Genomic DNA, 21,185 nt, shown 5'->3' with positions numbered 1-21,185 from the left:
ACTTAAGAGTACTTCTCGGGAAAAAAAGTAAAATTCCATTTATTTTAATATAATGCCACCGTTTTCATACGGCCGTTTCGGAATTTTGTACGCTTCACCGTTAGAATCAAACAATCCATCACTTAAAAATCCAATGATATTTGACTTACAAGAGGTGAGATGCCGACTATGTTTAAAATAAACTTGAGTCAAAGCGGAAGAGCCCTTTTCTCGTCTGTAGTGAACTTTCGTAAATTCTGTATGTATTTACTAAAGATATTGAGAGCGAACCGACTTAAAGTTGAAAATTTTGCTGAATTATACTCAATAGAGTTAGCTATCGGAAACTTAAACATCCTCTCCCAGCCATTTTATACTGTATATACAGACTCTCAAAGTGCAAAAAAAAAAAAAACTATATCAATGCTAATTCAGCTAGAAGAAATGCATCGAGCAGTTACCTTTTGCTCACGTGGGGATACCTTGTAAATGAACGGGCTGAGAAAGCTGCGAAACATCCACAGAAACCGAAATACCTAAAAATAAAAGTCCTATCCACTGTTTACAGGTCTATCATACAAATCGTGTGTTCAGCCCAATGGATACAACATTGGATATATGATAGATCCATACCAACAACAAATTAAGGTAGCTGAAAAAAAACCTTGCCTGTGAAAGAAAGACATGCGTTGGAAAAACTAATTCTAAGTATCAAATTAAAAATACTGCACCCCAGGTAAATTATGATCAAAAACGATTGACTTCATTAAAATAAAAGAGTAAAAAACAGAAAATATTTCAACAGTCCAACTTTTTTATGCCAAACTTCAATGTTTAGAAATAATTTTGGTGGAGATTGCTGTCAAATCTTGAATACTATCGTAACGAGCTTTTCCAATTTGGCAAAGATTTCCAAGGATTAAGAAACTTCAAAATTTGTATAAAAATGGTTGTGTTATTAAAATGTTTTCGAATTTTTTTCCTTCCTTTCATTTATTTCAATAAACTCGATCATTTTGCTAAAATTTGACGTGGAGTGCAGTGTTTTCAATCTGATACTCGGAATTAGGTTTTATTTTACCAGTGACTTTCTCTGTGCGAATACATAACATATTATGTATTCGCAGAGAGATATAATGGATAATATGATAGCCTTATATTATCCATTAAACAGAGCAAGAAGAGCGATAATATGTGAAATCATGATATGGTTCAGTCATTTTAAATGGGATCAAAAAATTCATTAATTTTATATGGGGATCAAGTGACCTGACTGCCCGTGTCAATATCAGAGGATGATACTGACACTGGAAGGTCACTCTTCCCAAATAAAGAAAAAGGAAAAATAGACAGACGCAAACAAAGTATCTTATGTAAATAAGCAGACACGCCAGTTAAAACCACACAATGCACAGAGTTATTCGATGAAATTGTGGAATTGTCATCACTCTTAGGCAATTACATGTATTACCTACTCCACTCTCTTCAGAAGTTTCGTTCAGCTATATACAGATGGATACAAGATTGGCAGTAAATTTAGTACATCTGTAATCCTGCCAAAGTCTATCACCTCCAAACAGCTCCCCTCAGAATGCAGTACCGAGTTATATGGTATCCTGTTGGCCCTGGAGAATATAAAACAAGCGTTATATACACAATTCATCATGTATACTGATAATCTAAGCGCTGTAAATGTTCTACAGTGTAAATTCCCCTGCAGTCATCCTCTGCTACAGAAAATTTGGGTACAATTAATAAAGCTTCATGAACGCAGTCAGCACATAATTCTTGTTGGACTACTGGACCCGTTGGAATCCCAGGAAACGAACAGACAGTCTACTGTCAAAAGTGCTTAAAATGTGATCTTATCTATTTTCAGGACACGTTATATTGGCTAAAACTCCATTATACAACGGACCTATAAACAACAGTGGATACGCAAGTGGAAAGCATAAACAAATAATAAATTTTTGAAATCAAGTGACAATCTAGCCTGAGAAGAAACAGAAAGGAAGATCATACTAGCCGTACTGTGCATTGGTCATACATACCTCACTCACAGTTATCTATTCAGAAGCGATGACGCCAAAGTAGAGGGTATTTGAGGTCCCACAATACAGTATCTCTTTATGCCCACTCATTGTAAAGCATATCATAGAATGCCCGTTATATCTAAGAGAACGGAATTGCTTTCTCCTCACATCATCTTTATAATTGTGATCAATTAACACTACAGAGTGTTCTGGAAGTCGACAGGCTTCCAGAACACTGATGGCATTTCGTTTTTCTTAGAACTGGTTAATAAATACCACCTTATCTGTACTGTCACTTCTAAAAACAAAAATTAGAATAAGATACAAGACAGTAATCAGTGCATTATAGCCTCAGTTGCTGATGCATCAACAAATTCAGCAACTCTGCTCGAGATGTCATAGGAAACAATGGTCGACAGTGGCAACACTCGCAGTAAACCGTCTGTAAAAGGTCCCTTGTTTTCTGCATCCCAGGTAGCAAGGCAATTATATTGCATTTCAAAACCATATCAGAAAATCAACCTGTTTTGCTGGCTTTTATGCTAAAAACTAACATTATTTTGTTAGATTTTCGAAGTAAACGCGAAATACGTAATAGGAAACAGTGTAAACTTCTGTTTTCAACTGTTTCAAGATTATCTTGCGAGGGCGGTGTCTCCATTGATAGCATAGCAGTTTCGCGACTTGTCAGCAATTTGGAGAGGTCTGGGTTCGAATCCCGTCATACTGGGAGAATTCTTAAAGGTTCCTTCAGTCCAAGCTATAGTTAAATGATCTCCAGCAAATGGCGTAGGGTTTCTCCTGAGGTTTTCTGGCCTTTTCATATTGCACAATTTGCAAATCAGCCCGTGAACTTAGGTAGAGACATAATACACTTAAAAAAGCATGAACTGGAGTGTCAAGAGTGGCTTGAATAACTTACGCGAAAGAAATTCCGGCGAACGTGGACTGTGAGAGAAGAAAACTCGGTGCTTTGATTGTCCCTAAGAAGGAAACCATAAAGTTTTCTAATTTTCTTGAATGCTGTGGTAATCTGCGTTTCAGGTATTATTCTTTTTGTTTTTTTTTTTTTTTTTGTTTGTCCAAATATTCTTCCAAAACACTTCTTTCTATAATTTTTTGCGGTTTTTAATTTTCGAAATTGAAGTGAATACATTTTTCAGTTATCAAAAACTGCTTCAAATACTCTAACTTCTATAAGCACACGAAAGGTACATTTTAGAATAACAACATTTTTAATGTTTTTTTATTTTTGTTTTTTTTTCAGAATGCATCTCCTGACGTTGTGAAAGTCCTAGCAGGTAATAAGTGTGACGACACACAAATGAGACAAGTGGACTTTGAAAGAGGTCAAAAGGTAAGAGAGAGAGTAGTATTTATCATATGTCATATACTTATCATAATAATAGAGATATACATTATGATACGGTTTATAAAATACAATATTAACTTTTCTGTCATCATAAAATAAAATTCTGTCATCATCATCCATCAAATAACATTTTAATTTTTTCGAAACTTCCATAAAATACAGATTTTACTAAAAATCAAAACAAATATTTTATGGAATTGTGTGTAATGTTTTGTGTGTGTTGATGTGATAAAAATCACGCCATACATACAAAAACTTTAGTATATAAATACAAGGGCGAGAGGACAGAAAACGCGAGATTTTTATTGGACAAAAATACAAAAGACTCGATTGTCTAGGAGCAGTTTAACTGAATAGCGGATTAACTGGAGAGGAAAAAAATTGATTTAAATATCTTTAAAAAAATCAGTTGAAATACCTACTTACAATAATTTATTTTTAAATTTAAATATTTCTAAAAAAAATGTCGCTTAGGGCCCACAAACTCTTAAATCCGTACTGGTTCTATGCACTGTACAATCCTTTTTCTTAAGGATTCCTTCAATCCTTAGGCGCGTGCAAACAGCTACGTATCCATTGTTCATCAATTAGTGCATGCTAAACAGGAGGGCACATTTTGAGTTGTGGTTGTTCAATAAGTAAATACGTATTTTGTTTGCGTTTATTTCAAAAGTTTTAAAGTTACCAATTATGTTAAAAATAAAAATAATTGCTCCTTCAATACAACAACAACTTGAACTCACCAATAAACATGAAAACGGTGCTGGAGTGTCAGCTGTTGGTGAACAAACTACGAGATTTAATAAAGAATAAATTAATTGGATTTTCTGGAGTTTCAGATAGTGCTGGCGGTATGTCAAAACGAAAATCGATGAAAACTTCTACATAGAGTTAACTGAACAAAGAAATGGTTATATGGTTTAATCAACAAAGCGCACTAGGGAATCTGGTTTTGGGATAATTGCGCCACTCAATCTAAGCATTTTTTCGAAGAGTTAAAATTACCGTTGAAATTTAATGCATCTTCTAGTTGGTTGACAAGATTTAAACAACGACACAGAATTACACAAATTACTGTCCAAGATGATAAACTGAGTTCTGATAAACCTGCAGCAGACGAATTTAAACTCCAATTTCAGCAGTTCATTGAAGATGTCATACCTGAAAAAGTTTTCAAAACAACAACCGGTTTGTTTTGGAAGTTTACGAAACAAAACATTAGCCTGTGAAACTGAACAGAGTGCTTCTTCCTAAACAAAGGCTGACTGTTTTATGTTGCGGAAATGCCTGAACTATTTTTTGGAACCCTGTGTAATTCGGATTTTGCAAAAATAGTGGCATATTGTTTTGTGGCACTTAATATGATGACACTTAATCTGTCAGGGTAGTTGTACCCAACACCCTGCACAGACATCCGGATGTGACATTTATCGTATCAGAAATAGGATTTCCCTGGGTCACTCTACCTGGGGGTTTGTGGGTGCCTACAGTAACTAGACAACAATAAAAGGGAGGGAGAAGTACATGCAGTCGCAGAGGTAGCTCAGCCAAAACATACTAGTAAGCCGAGATACCTTGGGGCTGCAATGCAGAAAGAAAGAAATGAACAAGAGCAGAAGGCAATTAAAATGAATATGCTGGATGTTGAATAAATGTCATAGGATACTAGACCTAGGAGTAATAATAGTTGTGGTAAAAGGGAATGTCTGAGGGTTATGGTAAATGAGAATGATTGAAATGAGAAAATGTGCTTGTGTGAAAGAAAACATATACACTACACATTGGATATTATATACAGTATATATGTTGGATGTTATACATGTTGGATATTATGTATAGATATTATATAGCTATACATAATTAGATATATAATATTTCTCATGTTTATGTTTTACTAACTATAAGCCGTGTTATCACATAATACTAACGTACCCACTGCATACCTCCCTAGTGAGTGAGAGCTCAGCTGGGCTGCACCTCATCTGAATAAAAATAGTAAGATGAGGTGCACGCGGGTGCAGTTCCGGAAGAAGGAAACCGAATGTGTGGCGAAAGGAAATGTCTGAGTACTGTTATGGTAAATGGGAATGAGTGATATGTGAGAAACTGAGAGAATGAAAGGACGTGTGTGTGAGAATGTAGACAGAAAGGTGGGAATGAATGCTTATTGAATGTGAGGGGGAGATACCCTGTGAGTGAAAGAAATTGTGGTGAAAGGGAGAGACTGTGAGTGAAAGAAATTGTGGTGAAAGGGAGAGACTGTGAGTTGTGGTGAATGGGAATGACTGATGCTGTAGTAAATGTGGAAACAAATCTGGACTGTATAAAAAGACCTATTATATATCTGATGTTTATGTTATCCATTTTATGTTTATACTAACATAACTATATATTAGCCTATACCCTCAATTTATCTTTAAACTTAATATCACACTACACACACACACACACACACACACACACACACACACACACGGCATTCCCCCCCCCCCAGTGTGTGAAAGAATATCGATGCATGAGGGAGAAAAATTTAGATAATTAAAAAAAAATTAATAGAAAATGTAAGAAAATTTTTAAAACTTTGAATGATAGTTGAATGACTGAGTGTAATAAATTGTATCCCTACCCCTCACTTGACAAACTGATGGGTATGTGGACCTGTTATAGCCCTGTGCTCATCCGAGCTGTAGCTCATCCAAGTGAGTGAAAGAAATTGTGGTGAAAGGGAGTGACTGTGAGTTGTGGTGAATGGGAATGACTAATGCTGGAGTAAATGTGGAAACAAATATGGACTGTATAAAAGGACTTATTATATATCTGATGTTTATGTTATCCATTTTATTTTTAAGCTTAGATGGGCTGTAGCTCATCCAAGCTACAGCATGTACCATGCTGTAGCTTTTCTTAGCCGGCCGGCGTGCCGTGGGATGCTGACACTGGTCATTAGGGCTTGACCCCTGGCCAGTGTGGGACAGAGCCCTTACAGGCGCTCCAACGTAGAAATCCCTTTCCCTATGACCTTTCAATCCTACCATCTGGGATGGTTGCTCTCTTCCCCCCCCCCAACCTGGGTGGCCTCCATTCACCTCAGGAACAGGATGAGTATCCTGTCCTGGGGTACCCTTCCTGTCCTCCCTTTCAACCAGGCGGACTCTTCCACTATTGCCCCCCCCTCTATTCTCCTACCGCTTTATCCTCGCCACTTCCTATCTCCACACTATTCATTCCCAAAACTCATTTTTATTTTCTTTTTTTTTTTTACTGGGCCCTCCCTGCTTGTAGCTTTAGCTACCTTAGGGTTCGCCCCGCCAATACTTTACACTCCCCACAGAGCCCGGCCCGCCTCCTTGTAGCACTGGACGGTAAATTAGAGGTTTTCGTGTCAAACCACAAGCCCCTAGACTAAGAGGCCGGATGAACAATACAAACAACATAACTAACACTGCACGAACACGCACTGACCTACATAAATCTGGCCTTTACAGAGTATGTATTCATCACAAAGTTAAACGCGGAGTTGGGGGAAACCCCTAGAGCTCCATTACAAATAAAACTATACCTTTATCAGCGTTGAAGGTTTCTTGCAGTTTTTCGGATCTATAAGATTTTACTCATAGAACTTGGCCAGGTTATGTACTAGTCTGTTGAAAAGCACGATTATGTTTCCTAGAAACATGCTTCTTAGACGAGCTAGGTTGTCCAGATTGGCTTCAAGAGTTAACTTGAAGCTATTCTAGGCAATCTCCAGTTATTACGTCCTACTATCCGTGGTGTCCTGACATTGGCGTTTCTGAAGGCGTCTATTCGTCCACATACGAGCTTTAGATGTGATCTAATACTGCAACAGATTGCAGTATTGGATCACATCTAGTTTAGAGTAAAGCACAGTTCCATAAATGGTGTTCTGTTTGTCTATGAATCTGTCTAGCCATTTAAAAAGCCGATACTCTAACAAGGAATTTATTGAAGTGGGTTTGGGAACTGATAGTTTTGGATAGGTAAAAGCAGGTATATAAAATGGTATTAGATAAAGGCAGCATTGTGCATAATCAACTGAGGGTCATATATTCCTATCAGTTCTTGGCTTATCATCCACATTACTATATAGGTGTTCACTCTGGTGATATTGAGATTCTGATGAAATGCAAGTCTCCCCCTCCGTCTACCATTAGGATCTTAATATCACCAGAGTGAATACCCATGTTGTAATGTGGATGATACGCCAACAACATGTAGGAATACATGGCCCTCAGTTCTCTCCTTCCCTTGTGGGGAGGCACTCACACTGGGAAATGCTGACCTTATTGAATAAAAAAAAAGTGCTACAAATAAATGGTAATTCAATTATACCCTCAAATGAACAGTTGAGCATGGGTTGTTAAAGTGATCATCATTTATCACTTCTATTATCATATTTTAGCTAAAAATGTAAAATTATTACTGCCGAGTAGTCTCTCACACTACTATTAAATTCTTTACTTTATCTCCAGGTGGCAGATAGTTTTGATATTCCTTTCTTTGAATGCAGCTGTAAGCAGAACATCAATATCCAAGAGGCCTTCATATCGCTAGCAAGAAAGATTAGGGAACAAAGAGAGCGAAGAGTAAGTTACTTTCTTATTGATATCACTTACTGCTAAATGGGATTGTTCCCCACTTTGGGCAGCATGCTCAACGACTGGTTGCCAAATACATGAGAATCAAACAAATTCAATCAAAATTGAATGCCACTCCACAAAACAATAAATACTAGTGTGTCCTAATATAATGAATTATTTATATGAACTATATTTTAATTGTTAATATGAATATAAAAAGTATCCCGCAATAGGTTATCCATTGTTCAAGTACATGTTTCTGGAGTCAATGCGAGTAGAAAAACATTTTCTAAAGTTTCATAATTATTTTTTAACTGAAGTTCTTGACACTCAACTGCAGTTCATCAAATTTCCACAGAAGTAAGCGTCGTGTAACTATGCATGCACAGTATGTATGTAGGTGACCTAGATGATAGTTTGTATACGTCAGCTGTTAGATGCAATTCTGTTTCGGGTCTGTGGGTATGGCAAGCAACAACGACTGAGTACAACGGTACATCTAAGGAAGAAGACGCCGACATTCTCTTCATTTATGCGTTTTTGTGGTGGTAACGCCCGAGCAACAGGTAAAGAATACCGATGGTGGTTTCCCTAATGTAGAGAATCACATGGACGACATGTACCATTTCCCCTTCCAAAATGGCGAAGTTCTGCAGCTAAATGCACGGAGGGGGAGTCTTTACTTATTAACACTAAAAGACCCCTCCGTGGCAACTTAGTCTAAGCGATACATTGTGGCCTGCTGCTCGTTTAGAGAGGTCAGGGTTCGATTACCAACGACTAGAGGAAGTTCTCGTCAATCCAGGTAGCCGATCTGAGGCTGATCACAGGCGGAGGGTTTGTCTCCGTGGTTATTCCGTTTTTTCATTCCGCACAACATGAAAATTAGCCTTCAAGCACGCATTTATAAATATGTGCTTAAGCTTGAGAACCATTATTACCCATATATTTGTCGGTGAGAAGTTCTGTCGCTGGAGCTTGTGCAACCAGTGACAAAACTTTCACTTCAAATTCTATATCTGTTTGTTCAATAGAGATAGAATAATATACAAAACGAAATGCACGTGTTTGGACTCATGAGGATCTTCGCGCAGCCATGGAAATGCATTTCTATACCCATTTCTCGATGAATGTTTGATGCCGTTTTATCAGAAACCTACTTTTCTGGTTGTTTGTATTATTTGATGACCGCTTGATAACCGAGCGCTTCATGTGGTTTCTACTCGTACTGTTATTAAACGATGTGTCTACAAACCAAACAACAGATGTGACTGTAACAAGATTGCGCATACCAACATTTTGTAGAGAGGCTTTGCCTAAGAGACCTTACGCCTTTGTACTTTTCTTCTGTGGGGGTATGCTGTGAAGTCAAACAGTAGGGCTGACCCGAATACTACAAGCTGCTGATCACATCAGCGGCATCTGTTATTCGGTTGATCCGCTGATTACATCAGCGACATCCATTATTCAGTGCTGAGGGCTGTTACTTCGATTGCTTGTAGAATATATGTTTATAAGAACTTTTTTCTACTTACAATTATTCCATAGCTGAAGAACACCTACTTTAGCTATGGGACATTTCTCTTTCTTTTCTCCAGTGGAATGGCGGTTAGTTGACCACACAAGTGAGTGGTATTTCACAACAAAATTAAAAGGGGGGTGATAAAGATCTTTGTCTCTCAAAAATGTTATTATCATAACATCATTACAGGGCATCTTGTTAACGATAAAAGAGAGGTTTCTTTCGTTGTATAATAAAGAGTGTCTTTATTACAATTGGCATAAGGTCATTGCCCTTGTTATACCGCACCAAGGAAAGAACTCTGAGACAAACTTGCCACACACCTTTATGGAAATGCATTTCTGTTGTATAGCAAACACTGTTTACAACTAGAAAATCAACACTTTATGCGGCTTCCTGATTAAGTATTTCTAGTGATTATCAAGCCCATCTGTAAAATTAATGATGATAGTTCAGAATCATTGGTGAAGAACTCAATGATAAAACCTTGTAAATTAATAATTTTGGATTCATAATCTTATGAATTTGAAATAATTTGCAAGAACTTGTTTTAAAACTCAAAAACGCCTTTCTTTATTAAAGGATAAAGTTTTTAGAAAGTAAATAAAATGTCCAGTTAATGAACTTATATGTTCTGCTGTTATTAATACAGTTGAAGTTTGTCACGGGAAGTATTAATCACTGGATATAAAGATGGCACTGCAATATATATGGGACCTCCGTAGCCAGGTGGGCAGGAGCAGCAGTGCGTAGCACACGCTTCTTGATTAGACCGGGGTTCGAGCCTGTGCCCACCAAATACGGAGGATGCGGAAAGGTCAGGGAATGACCACCGCATATCCCCCCGGAGCAATATAGCCTTAGTTGCTAATGCTCCTAAAAACCAAACAACAAACAAACAAGCTATATATATATAGTTAACCAGTTGATAACTCCATTCTTCGTAAACTTGCGGATAGTGCGGTTAAACAAATGCACGCTGCACTTCTCCAGCATTTTAGATTCCGTGCGCAGTTTATTATCTACAAAAAACTTATACAAGCAGCGTGCAGGCTGGTGCCAAGTATGGACAGCTAAACTAATAACAAACTCCTATGGATCATCAGGGCGCCTCCGTAGCCAGGTGGGAAGGAGCAGCAGTGCGTAGCACACGCTTCTTGATTAGACCGAGGTTCGAGCCCGTCACCACCAAATACGGAGGATGAGGAAAGGTCAGGGAATGACCACCGCATATCCCGGAGCAATATGGCCTTAGTTGCTAATGCTCCTAAAAACCAAATAACAACAACAACAACTAGCCTATGGATCAAACGTCAACCACAGTTATGGACATCTAACTACAGGAAAAACAGGCGAGAAGAAGGCTGGGTTTGTATTGGCCACTTCCATTCAACACGCCTTTATTTACCTCCAAGATAAAATTTTCTCCTTCAGAGAAATTCAAATATCAGAAAAGCTAATTTTAAATCTCCATCCAATTTGCAGAATAAAATAAATCTTATTGTTTTTATATGGAGCGGTAAAAAATATGCTATTGGTTTACAGTACTAAAAACAGAAGAAAACATGGCAACAGAAGGGAAGTCTGCTATACTCACCTTTCTCGTACAAGGAGAGAATGGAGAAGAGAGGACGGAAGTATACACATTAAAATGAGACAATTATACCAAGAATTAACTACTGTAATAATCGTACAGTTAAGAATGACGTAATATCAGTTAAGTATACAGATTTTATTTTATATAATATTGCTGCATAACAAAGACACGACAATTTCAGTCAAAAAAAAAAAAAAAAAAAAAATCACTAGAGTTGCATTCCAAGCTCATGTAGGCTAAACTCCTGGTCCTTGCAGAAGATGTAAAGTTTGTCTTCTGTATCGTTTATCCAAAAAAAAAAAAAAATTACGCAGATTAGTATCAGGATTCTACATAGCAGAACAGCATTTGGGCTGGTAAGAAATTATCAGCCAGCTGCAGCCTTGTATTCGAAGAGCACCGGGAAAGTAAGGCTGCCAGTGAACAGATAGGGATACACCAATTACAGACATCGCAGATGTTGAGGGATTGAGCCATCCTTCAACTTTTACACTATGATGGTTCATCTGACATTATTGATGTTGAGAGGAAGTCGGAATACCAAACATAGTGGAGAGCTCAGCTGTCCCGCAGGCGCATACGAATAATGCTTAAGAGTGCCAATGTAAGATTCGGTGTTCTGCATTAAAAAGGCGCTTTAATTTGGAGGGAGCAGCTGATCCCAAGATTCTTCTATCCGAACATCACCAACCTGATCCGCAGATTCCTCAGTTTCTTCTATCCGAACATCAATTATGAGGTGGAAAGAAACCTGCGGATAAGTTACTCTAGGGTGCAGATTATCCCCAGATTTCATTCCACCCCATAAGTGATGCTCAGATAGAAGAAACGACGTGTATGACCGCGATCTTCCTGATGACAGGAAGATCGCGGGCATTCTGAATATGAAACTTCATTCTCTATAGGTCAAGTTCCAAACGTTTCTATTTATCAGGACGATTTCTATAGTGAAAATAAAACAAATTATTAAGTTTATAGCAAATTCTCTGATTATCCGCCGTACATTTGCTTTATTACTTTTCCTATACTTTAACTATTCGCTTTCTTCTTCTACTGTTCTTACCTCATGAACTATTAGAGTAATTCGAGGGGGATTGTGGTACTATTGCTCTTCTTACACCCTATATCCGTTCTCCTTTTTTAGCTGTTGCTCCTTTGTCATCCACTAACAGATATAATTTAAAAAAAACTATTGGTTCTCAACTACCACTATCATTCGTTTTTCTGCTTGATTCATTGTCATGGCTATTGGTCGGGCTAAAGTCATCCAGCCTGTTAACCACCTCAAATTCGTCTAACCACGACAAAATTCGTCTAACTTTAACTTAGTTACTATTATTATAGCTATCCTTCTTTTTGATATCTTTTATTACCATTCGGCATGGATTAACAGGCAGATGATATCAGAAACTGATAGCTCGCTAATTGTAGGAGGACACATTGAAGGGGTTAGCCCTTGATAAAGTCTCTTTCAATGTGTCACCTTCTTCCTATAATTGGTTTGACATATGTATTTAGTTACTATTTTCTACGCTATTTTCTCTACTTTTATACTTTATTAATTATTTTGTTCTTTCAATATTTGTTATTTCCATTATTTATGTGTATCCCTACCAAGCTAGAACTATGGACTAGGTATAACTATTATAGCGATTAGTTGCCACCAGCCTATATATACTGCACGTTTAACAACTGCTCAAACTAAATAAGACTGATGTAATGTTCTATCTAGTATTCATCGATGGCATTAATCAGTTCTTCTCCTTTCAGTTTTTAGTCTGTTATTGTATAATTTGCTATAATAATTGTTTATCTTGCTATAATAATTAATTCATTTGCCTTATTCATTATATATATATATATATATATATATATATATATATATATATATATATATATAGAGAATATAAAATAAGAATATGTTAGCACTTTTCAGAATGAAATTAAAAAAAAAACTAGAATTGTATTGAAAAGAAGGCGCACCTCTCTGTAATTGATCAATTAGGTTCTCATTTAAAAATATTTCATTATTATTTAATAGTAATTTCTTTCCGATAATTCTGAATTTATCATAATTCACTACGATTCCATTTCTAAATATAATTATGCCTTTCAGAATTAATTTTGTAGATTTCCTTTTGTAACTAATTAACCATAATTGCTTCCATTATTTCGCACTTTTTCATGCCGACTATCAGTGGCCGGAAACGAAAAGTGCATGGGAATGAAGCTGCAGGTCATTAAAATAACTACCGGCACCATTTAATTCCGGGAAACATTAAGAAAGAAAATCAGCTAAAACTCTGCAATTCATTCTCCTGTAGTCTTAAAGAAATTGAATATTTTTAGTAGCACTGAGGCGGAAGACCTTATGGACTGCAACGGGTGCTGCTTCTGCATATTTTTATTGGATTTTATGCGATCATAGATTGTTACAAATCAGTGTTTGCATTTTACCGTTGAGTTGCGGGAAGAAGAGTTGCTTATGCAGTTGTTTTTCAACCCGCATGAAGTTACAATATATGATAATCAATAGGCAGTTATAATAAAAAATAAGTCTGTTCTTTATCATACTAAGCTTTTAATGGCACAGGTAATGAATCCTTGCTCTAAATATTTTTATACACCTGTCAAAAGTATTTAAAATACCAAGTAGGGGATTTTGGAAGGAAGGATTTTCTTATTATTGCAGATCCTTATATTTTTGTATCACCAATATAATCGGCTGATTTTACGTATGTTAAATATCCACAATACTGAAGATCTTTTTATGTAAAGAAACTCTTAAGCCAAGAAGATGTTTCGTTTCCAAATCTGAGCAACTTTGTATTGGGGACTCATAAGTTCCGGACATTCAGAAATAAATATCTTGTATATATTGTTCAGAAATAAATTCAGAAATAAATATCTTGTTCATTACATTCAGAAATAAATATCAGAAATAAATGACATTCAGAAATAAATATCTTGTTTATATTGTTCAGAAATAAATTCAGAAATAAATATCTTGTTCATTACATTCAGAAATAAATATCTTGTTTCTGAAATATTATGTATGTAAATGTTAATCTAATGTTAGATAATTAATCTAATTAGATAATCTAATCTAATATCGATCTAATGTTAAGACATTAGATCGATGATAATATTGTTATCTATAGTATTGCAATTCCTGAACTGAGTTACTTTATTTCAGACTAGCTATATTTTCTGTAAAAGTAGAACAGCTGAGACTGCTCTTAATTCACTGAATACATACAGCTTCCTACATTTGATACCATGATTTCCCCTGAAATCTAAGCTGAGTTGTATGTTGTAGAGCTAGCCTTGAACAACATTAAAACTTACCATTACCAAAGGTGTATGCGGACTCCTTGCTATTCAGGAGGCAACTAGAGAGAGTAATACTCAGGAGGCAACTAGAGGGAGTAATACTCTTGATTTGATTATCAGTAGTGATTCTTCATGCATTAAGAATCTGCAGGTAAATGAACCACTAGGTGGCAGTGATCACAGTGTGCTGAAGTGGGATTTACTCAAAGGGGTAACTACCATTATGGGTAAAGGGAAGGGTTATTGCTTTCGTAAAGGCGACTACGATGGACTGACACAGTATTTAAATTCTATACAGTGGGACCAACTGATGATGTTACCAATAGCAAATTCAAAATGGGAAGCATTCAAAGAACTTATCTTGGAAGCTACTAGGCTTTACATACAAACTAAGAAATATTGTTCAAGGTTTAGGCCTAAGTGGATGTCAGATGAACTAATGAGACATATGGCAGAGAAGAAAAATGCATGGGATACACACAAATTAACACGTGACACAGAAGCCTATGATAGATACAAGTTGATCTGTAACCAAGTTACAAAGGAGGTTAGGCGGGCGAAGGCGGATTACGAGAAATCTTTGGCAAGGGATGCAAAGAAAAACAGCAAAGAGTTCTTTACTTATGCAAACTCTAGAAGGAAGGGTATGAATCAGATTGGTCCACTTGATATCGATGGGTCAACTGTTGATGATCCTGCTCAGGTAGCTAACAAACGGAATGAATATTTTGCATCGACATTCACACATGAGGAGTTATTCAGCGAGGGGAATGCCAGAGGTGTATTCAACTCTGGCAATAAGCTAGATAATCTTGTAATAACTGAGAGTAAAGTGGAGGAGAAATTGTTGAAGATAAATACAAGAAAGGCACCTGGGGTGGATGGAATCTATCCAGTTATATTAAAGGAAGCAGCAAAGGAAGTAAGCAAACCCTTAGCCATAATTATGAGAGCTTCCTTGGACTCAGGGGAAGTACCCATGGACTGGAGATGTGCAAATGTGATCCCAATTCACAAAGGAGGATCAAAGGGCGACACAAGTAATTATAGACCTGTTAGTTTAACTTCTGTTCCTGGAAAATTAATGGAGGCACTGGTTAAAGAAGCACTGCAGGATCATCTAGACAAGACTTCAGTTATAGCTCAGACACAGCATGGTTTTGTTAAGGGGAAGTCTTGCCTGACCAATTTGATTGGATACTATGATGCAGTCACAAAAGAACTGGATGCAGGGAATAACTTTGATATTATATACTTGGATCTTAGAAAGGCTTTTGATACTGTTGCACATGGAAGACTGCTGCACAAATTGGAGCAGTGTGGCATTGGAGGCAAACTGCTGCTATAAATAAAGGGGTGGTTGAGGGGGAGAGGACAGAGAGTGGTAATCAATGGACATGCTCATCGCGGACTAATGTTATTAGTGGAGTCCCTCAGGGTTCAGTATTGGGCCATTATTGTTTTCTGTATTTATAAATGATATTGATGATGGTATATCAAGCTTAATGTCCAAGTTTGCAGACGATACGAAGGTTGGCAGGGTCGTCAAGAACACTACTGACACTATGCTACTGCAACAGGATCTGGAAAGGTTGAGCTGAGAGGTGGCAAATGAAGTTTAAACATTGACAAAAAAAAAAAAAAACAAATGTAAAGTACTACATATGGGAAACAGCAACGTATCAACTCTGTGGTACTACACTGACAGTGGTAGAGAATGAAAGGGACCTGGAGATGATTGTTGCAGGCAGATATGAAGTTTTCTGAGCAGTGCAGACGGGCTGCAAGAGTAGCTCATGGTGTATTTTCGATGATATATAGGAATTTTTCTAGCAGGGATAAGGAGGTGATTATTCCCTTGTATAAGGCAATGGTCAGACCGCACCTAGAGTACTGTATACAGGTCTGGAGGCCTCATTTCAAGAAGGATGTAGAGATGCTGGAACGAGTACAGAGAAGGGCAACAAGATTAGTGAATGGAACAAAGGGGTGTTCTTACGAAGAAAGGCTTAAGTTTTGCAAATTACAGTGTCTGGAGACTAGGCACCGGCGAGGTGATCTGATAGAGGCGTATAAAGCCTTGAATGGTTTGAGCATGCTCAATGCTGATGGGATTCTTCCTCTTGCTCAGAATAATCACCTGAGAGGGCATAAATTCAAATTGAGGAAAGACAGATGTAGGATAGACGTGAGGAAATTTGCATTTAGCCAGCGGGTGGTTGGTTGCTGGTATAAACTTCCATCCCTTGTCGTGGAAGCTGATAGCCTAAATAAGTTTAAGGCTCAGCTGGACAGGCATTTCGAACGAACAGAGGGGTGAAGTGGAAGTGGTTATTTTTTATTTTTATTTTTTATTTTTTTGGCTGATGCTGCATAAGCTTGCTTTCTTGCATCAAATGCCTCTGCTAATGCTAATGCTATTTATCGGGGATGAGACATAATCTTTATCCATTCCTGACTCGGTTACAGTAGATATTATATTGTCTTTCTGGGTGTTTTTTCATTATCCGTTTCTGCTGGATTTCAAGCCACATTGGGATCAGGGGTAATGAATTGGCGGATACTGCAGCCAGATCAGCGCAATCACAAAACAGTAGTAGCCTGTTAGTACCCTATACAGACTACAGGCAGGTAATACACTCTAAATTACTCTCGCAGCGGCAACAATCTTGGCACTGGCAGATCACGAATAAGTGTAACCAGATAAAGCCTGTAATCCAACATTGGCAGTCTAGTCTGCTCAGGAGCCTTAGACAGAAAGTCATCTTACTCATTCATTTCTACAGAGGACAGATGACACCCCTATGCATGAGAACTGTGATACCTTTTTAACAATTCGGCATATTCTATCAAACTGTCCACGTTATAGACCCGAACGTGGTTTACTGTTTTTTAGTCAACTGACTGAGCCTTATACTTTCAATTATATTTTATTCGACGATGACCAATTATTAGCTGTTTTTAACTATTTCAAAGCTTTAAATGTTTTTATCCTCGTATAAAAATATATACCTTTTATGCCTTTTTCAGATACTTTTATCTTGATTCGTTTTTTTTTTTTTTTTTTTTAAATAGTGACTTAATTTGTTAGAACACTGAAATCTTTTAGCTCTTATCCTTTACATGACCTGATTTTAGCGCATTATAGCTTTGGTTGCTGATGTGCCAGTAAAAACAAACCGGAAGGTGCATCCTAGACTCTTCTCAGAAGTAATTATATCGTTTTAATAAATAATGATTGCAAAATTGTACTAAAATATCTTTTCTTAAGTTTATCATGTCCTGATAATCTTCTGCTTCTGCTTTGATGTCTACTAAGTCAGAACTCTGAAGATGGAAAAGCATCGTCCAGCCATTCAGTACTTAGAAGGATGCAGTAGAGAACTTTCTGTAGTTACTTTGATTTAGACGAAGAAAAAGTAAGCACGCTAACTTTTTCTGCCAAAGAGAAGATAAGCGTGGTTTTTTTGTACAATGTCCATTTTCTTTTTAGTCACGTTTGGAGAGTTTGAGTTTTGAATTTTTCAGTGAATACTGAAGTTATTTACTTTGCTCTGACGATCAGATATCAGTTTTATTTATTGTTAGTGAAAGTACAGCTACCTAAAATTTGCACTAAATATGCTGTATTGTAAAAGTGGTTTACACTTTGCATTTGCAAACTACGCAGTTGTTAAAATTAAATCTTTAATTAAATATCAATGTTTTGCAATTTATGGTTTGAGTGACTTCGTACTTTCAAGTAATACTTTTATTTTATTTACTAGGCAAGCAAATTTGACGAACTTGAACGACTTCAGTGGGAGAAGACAGACTTGAACCAAAATAAACAACTGGCTGCTGGGACTTATAGATGTAACTGCTAGACCTCGCACGTGTTTTGTGAAATTGCTCGACTGACACCGATGAATATATGACATCTGGTGACCGTTTGTTATAAGACAAAAAAAAAATCGAATCTGAGAGTTGAGTGTGATTTGTTGCAGATTGGGAAAATATGCGTTCGAAATTTGTTCTTGGCTACAGAATGTGATATCAGTGAGATGGATATTTCAATTCTTAGTAATATCAATACACTTTGCTTCTTATGGCGCAAAATGCATTCGCTAAGCCTACAAACTCACCTTTTCGATTACAAAAGGCTTTGTGTGGCTCACAGTGCAGTTTACATTCTGAATAGTCGTTCTTAATATAACACGTGTATTTCAAATCCACTTCTCAATGGAAGCATTTCAACAACAGGGCCAGTGCGCCTGCGCAGTTTGTTACTGTCTGTTAAATGTGAACGTTGCACGCGTGTTGACTGTACTATTTGTCTGCCTCTAGTTACACACATCTTATAACTTCTCTGCACACAGCCACAGTGTGTTCCAGTTTTAGTACCAGCAAACAGTTAAATTATTACTTCAATTAGCGTAGCCTTATCCAATAATCAGAAACAGAGTTCTATGTTAAATCACTAATAGGTTAAATGAAACCTTTGTTCACAATATCCTCAAAATCACTGAGCTTCTTCAGGGTAGCACATATTCGTTTTACTAGTAGATAGGCTATATTATGGGTTACAGAATCGAATGGTGGATCTTTAAAGAAAGACTAGATTTTGACTAGCGAGGTTACGAAACTGAAGTTTGGCATTTTTCCTTGGTAAGAATTAATAGATGTCTTTCGATATTTTGATCGTTAGGCATCTCACGTCTCAAAGGAAACGCGATGCATTAATACTAAAATAGTTGCTGTATAAACATAGATGTTATCCCGGTGTGAATGCAGTGAGAAATTTTCTCTCTTTCTCTGTATATATTATGCGATTGTTTTGAAATATTGCTTTATCACTCCGTTATTTATTTTTATATATTTCTGCAAAGTCGTTATAGCCATGGATGTATATTCCATTCTGCAGGAAATTCCTACGGTGAAAAAAATTAAAATAAATGTCAAAGTTTCATATCGAAATCTTTAGTTTGTATTTACAAATTATATTTGGCTTGTTAAATGGTGTAGTCATTGCTGTTCATTTTTGTCATTCCATTTCTGTGATCAATTTATTTGGTATTGGAAATTTTAACCTTCAACCTCTTCCATGCGTTTGATTTTTTTCTTTTTTTTTATTCATAGTGGTAGTGTTTTAAAATGCTTGGCGTATTTTGACTTCATATTCAAGTGAAAAAGTAGTATTATCCAGAAATAAAATTTGTTTAGCTTGAAGCTGCATAAATGAATTTACCTGGTAGTGGCTTTTATTTTTAATGCCACACACACACACGTTGAAGTTAAACTGTTTCATTTCGGTAGCTATTTCTATCTGTTTCTCTGTAAATGTAATACGTGTTTCATTTTTTCAGGTGACAAAGGCAACAACTGTGATGATGAGTAGCAAAAGAAAAAAAAAACATTAAAATTTGACTTTCTACTTTACCAAAGCAATGCAATACATTTCTCAGATTAACGAAGTAACAAACAACACTTTTTCTAATGTATATAGAAATTTATTTATAGGAACAAAGCGTTTCTCAAATAAGCTTTCCAGACCGATAACAAAGCTTTACGAGGATAAATTATATTACTGAATTTTATTCATTGTACACAGGCAACAACGTTAAAACTGAATTCTATAGTCAGTATTCGAACACGTTTAAACAAACAAACAAAAAAAGTTAGTGCACCTTCATTGAGAATTGTGTTCACAGCCCAAGATTTGCTGAGTTTTTTTCGAAATTAAAAAATAACTTAAGTTTTAACCATCCATTATTAAATATCGTTTATGCAATAGTCAGTTAATACGGTGTTGATAAATCCTCTTCAATTACTTGATTAAAAAATCGAACTTTAAAAATAATCGTTTTGCATTAGCTATTTAATAACTAATGATATTTAATACATATACAGAAGAGGGAAAAAAAAAACAAATTCCGGCAGTACGCCTTATATTTTTATTAGTTTATGGCCTGTGTACATAAATAAAATATATCATAGTAGACAGGCGGCTTTTTATTGGAGGCATTGTTCATAACTAACGTAGTTATGCCAGCTAAAGTGTACATTTAGCATTTTTCTAGGTTTTCATTTTCAGCCTCAGTATTAATGTCTTAGAAGTATTAGAGCTCCTATTCAAGTGTAATTGTGTTTATTCTTGAAGTCAACTATCAATGTAGGATTAGAGGTGTCATCAGTGTGTAGTAACATACAACACCCAAGGGTCTAGTCTCACTCCCAGTGGACGATGTATATTTATGCAAATGCTGATTTACATATTTGTTACGAGTTTTTTAAGTAATTTTGGTTACGAATCATCACTTGGCAAAGACACACCAAGCAGAGCTTTTACGCTGCCCATTAGACTGGACCTAGTTTGTGAGTTGTTAGTCGCCAGATATTATACACGTCTAAGGGCTAAGTGGTGACAAAAACAATAAAATTGTTTGTTACACTCTGCTGTTTTTCGATTATTTTGTGTGATTTTGAAACACTGATTATAGAAAAATCCTATATGCTGCATCAAACTAATTGTAACGTTAACAAAAAAAAAAAAAAAAAACAATTACTTAAGAATTCACAACTACAATCCTTTATTGTAAATACAGAATTTTTCAAACTGTTTTCTTATGCCCTTTAGAAACAAACTTCCATACCACCACCTCCAACAGACCTCTGGCTCCACCAGATATTTGGTAGTGGTGATACTAGTATGGGAGTTTAAAGGCAACATTTACATCAGCGGTCTACCTGGGCAACATTTTTAACGATTGCA

The 21,185-nt window shown here is 36.5% G+C and overlaps 1 protein-coding gene across 3 annotated transcripts in view; it reads left to right on the top strand.

The window, feature by feature from the left end:
* RabX4 (RAS oncogene family member RabX4) overlaps positions 1–20,869 on the top strand; it is a 148,727-nt gene extending 127,858 nt beyond the window's left edge. The window contains exons 5-9 of one of the 3 annotated variants that reach the window (XM_090369457.1): positions 3,280–3,369; positions 7,875–7,992; positions 12,246–12,258; positions 14,849–14,854; positions 18,207–20,869. In XM_090369457.1, coding sequence (XP_090225583.1) covers positions 3,280–3,369; positions 7,875–7,992; positions 12,246–12,258; positions 14,849–14,854; positions 18,207–18,300 — 321 coding nt within the window. In that variant the 3' untranslated portion in view covers positions 18,301–20,869. Of the gene's footprint in view, positions 1–3,279; positions 3,370–7,874; positions 7,993–9,305; positions 9,319–10,275; positions 10,282–12,245; positions 12,259–14,848; positions 14,855–18,201 lie in introns of all 3 variants that reach the window. The other 2 variants (XM_090369456.1, XM_090369455.1) reach the window with 2 other exon arrangements.
* Positions 20,870–21,185: the final 316 nt, after the last annotated feature.

The sequence above is a fragment of the Mastigoproctus giganteus genome, chromosome 3 (assembly GCF_048544385.1).
Source record: "Mastigoproctus giganteus isolate SK-2022 chromosome 3, ASM4854438v1, whole genome shotgun sequence".
Classification (NCBI taxonomy): Eukaryota; Metazoa; Arthropoda; class Arachnida; order Uropygi; family Thelyphonidae; genus Mastigoproctus; species Mastigoproctus giganteus.
The sequence above is the reverse complement of the archived record's forward strand: the minus strand, read 5'-3'. Positions and strand labels throughout refer to the sequence as shown.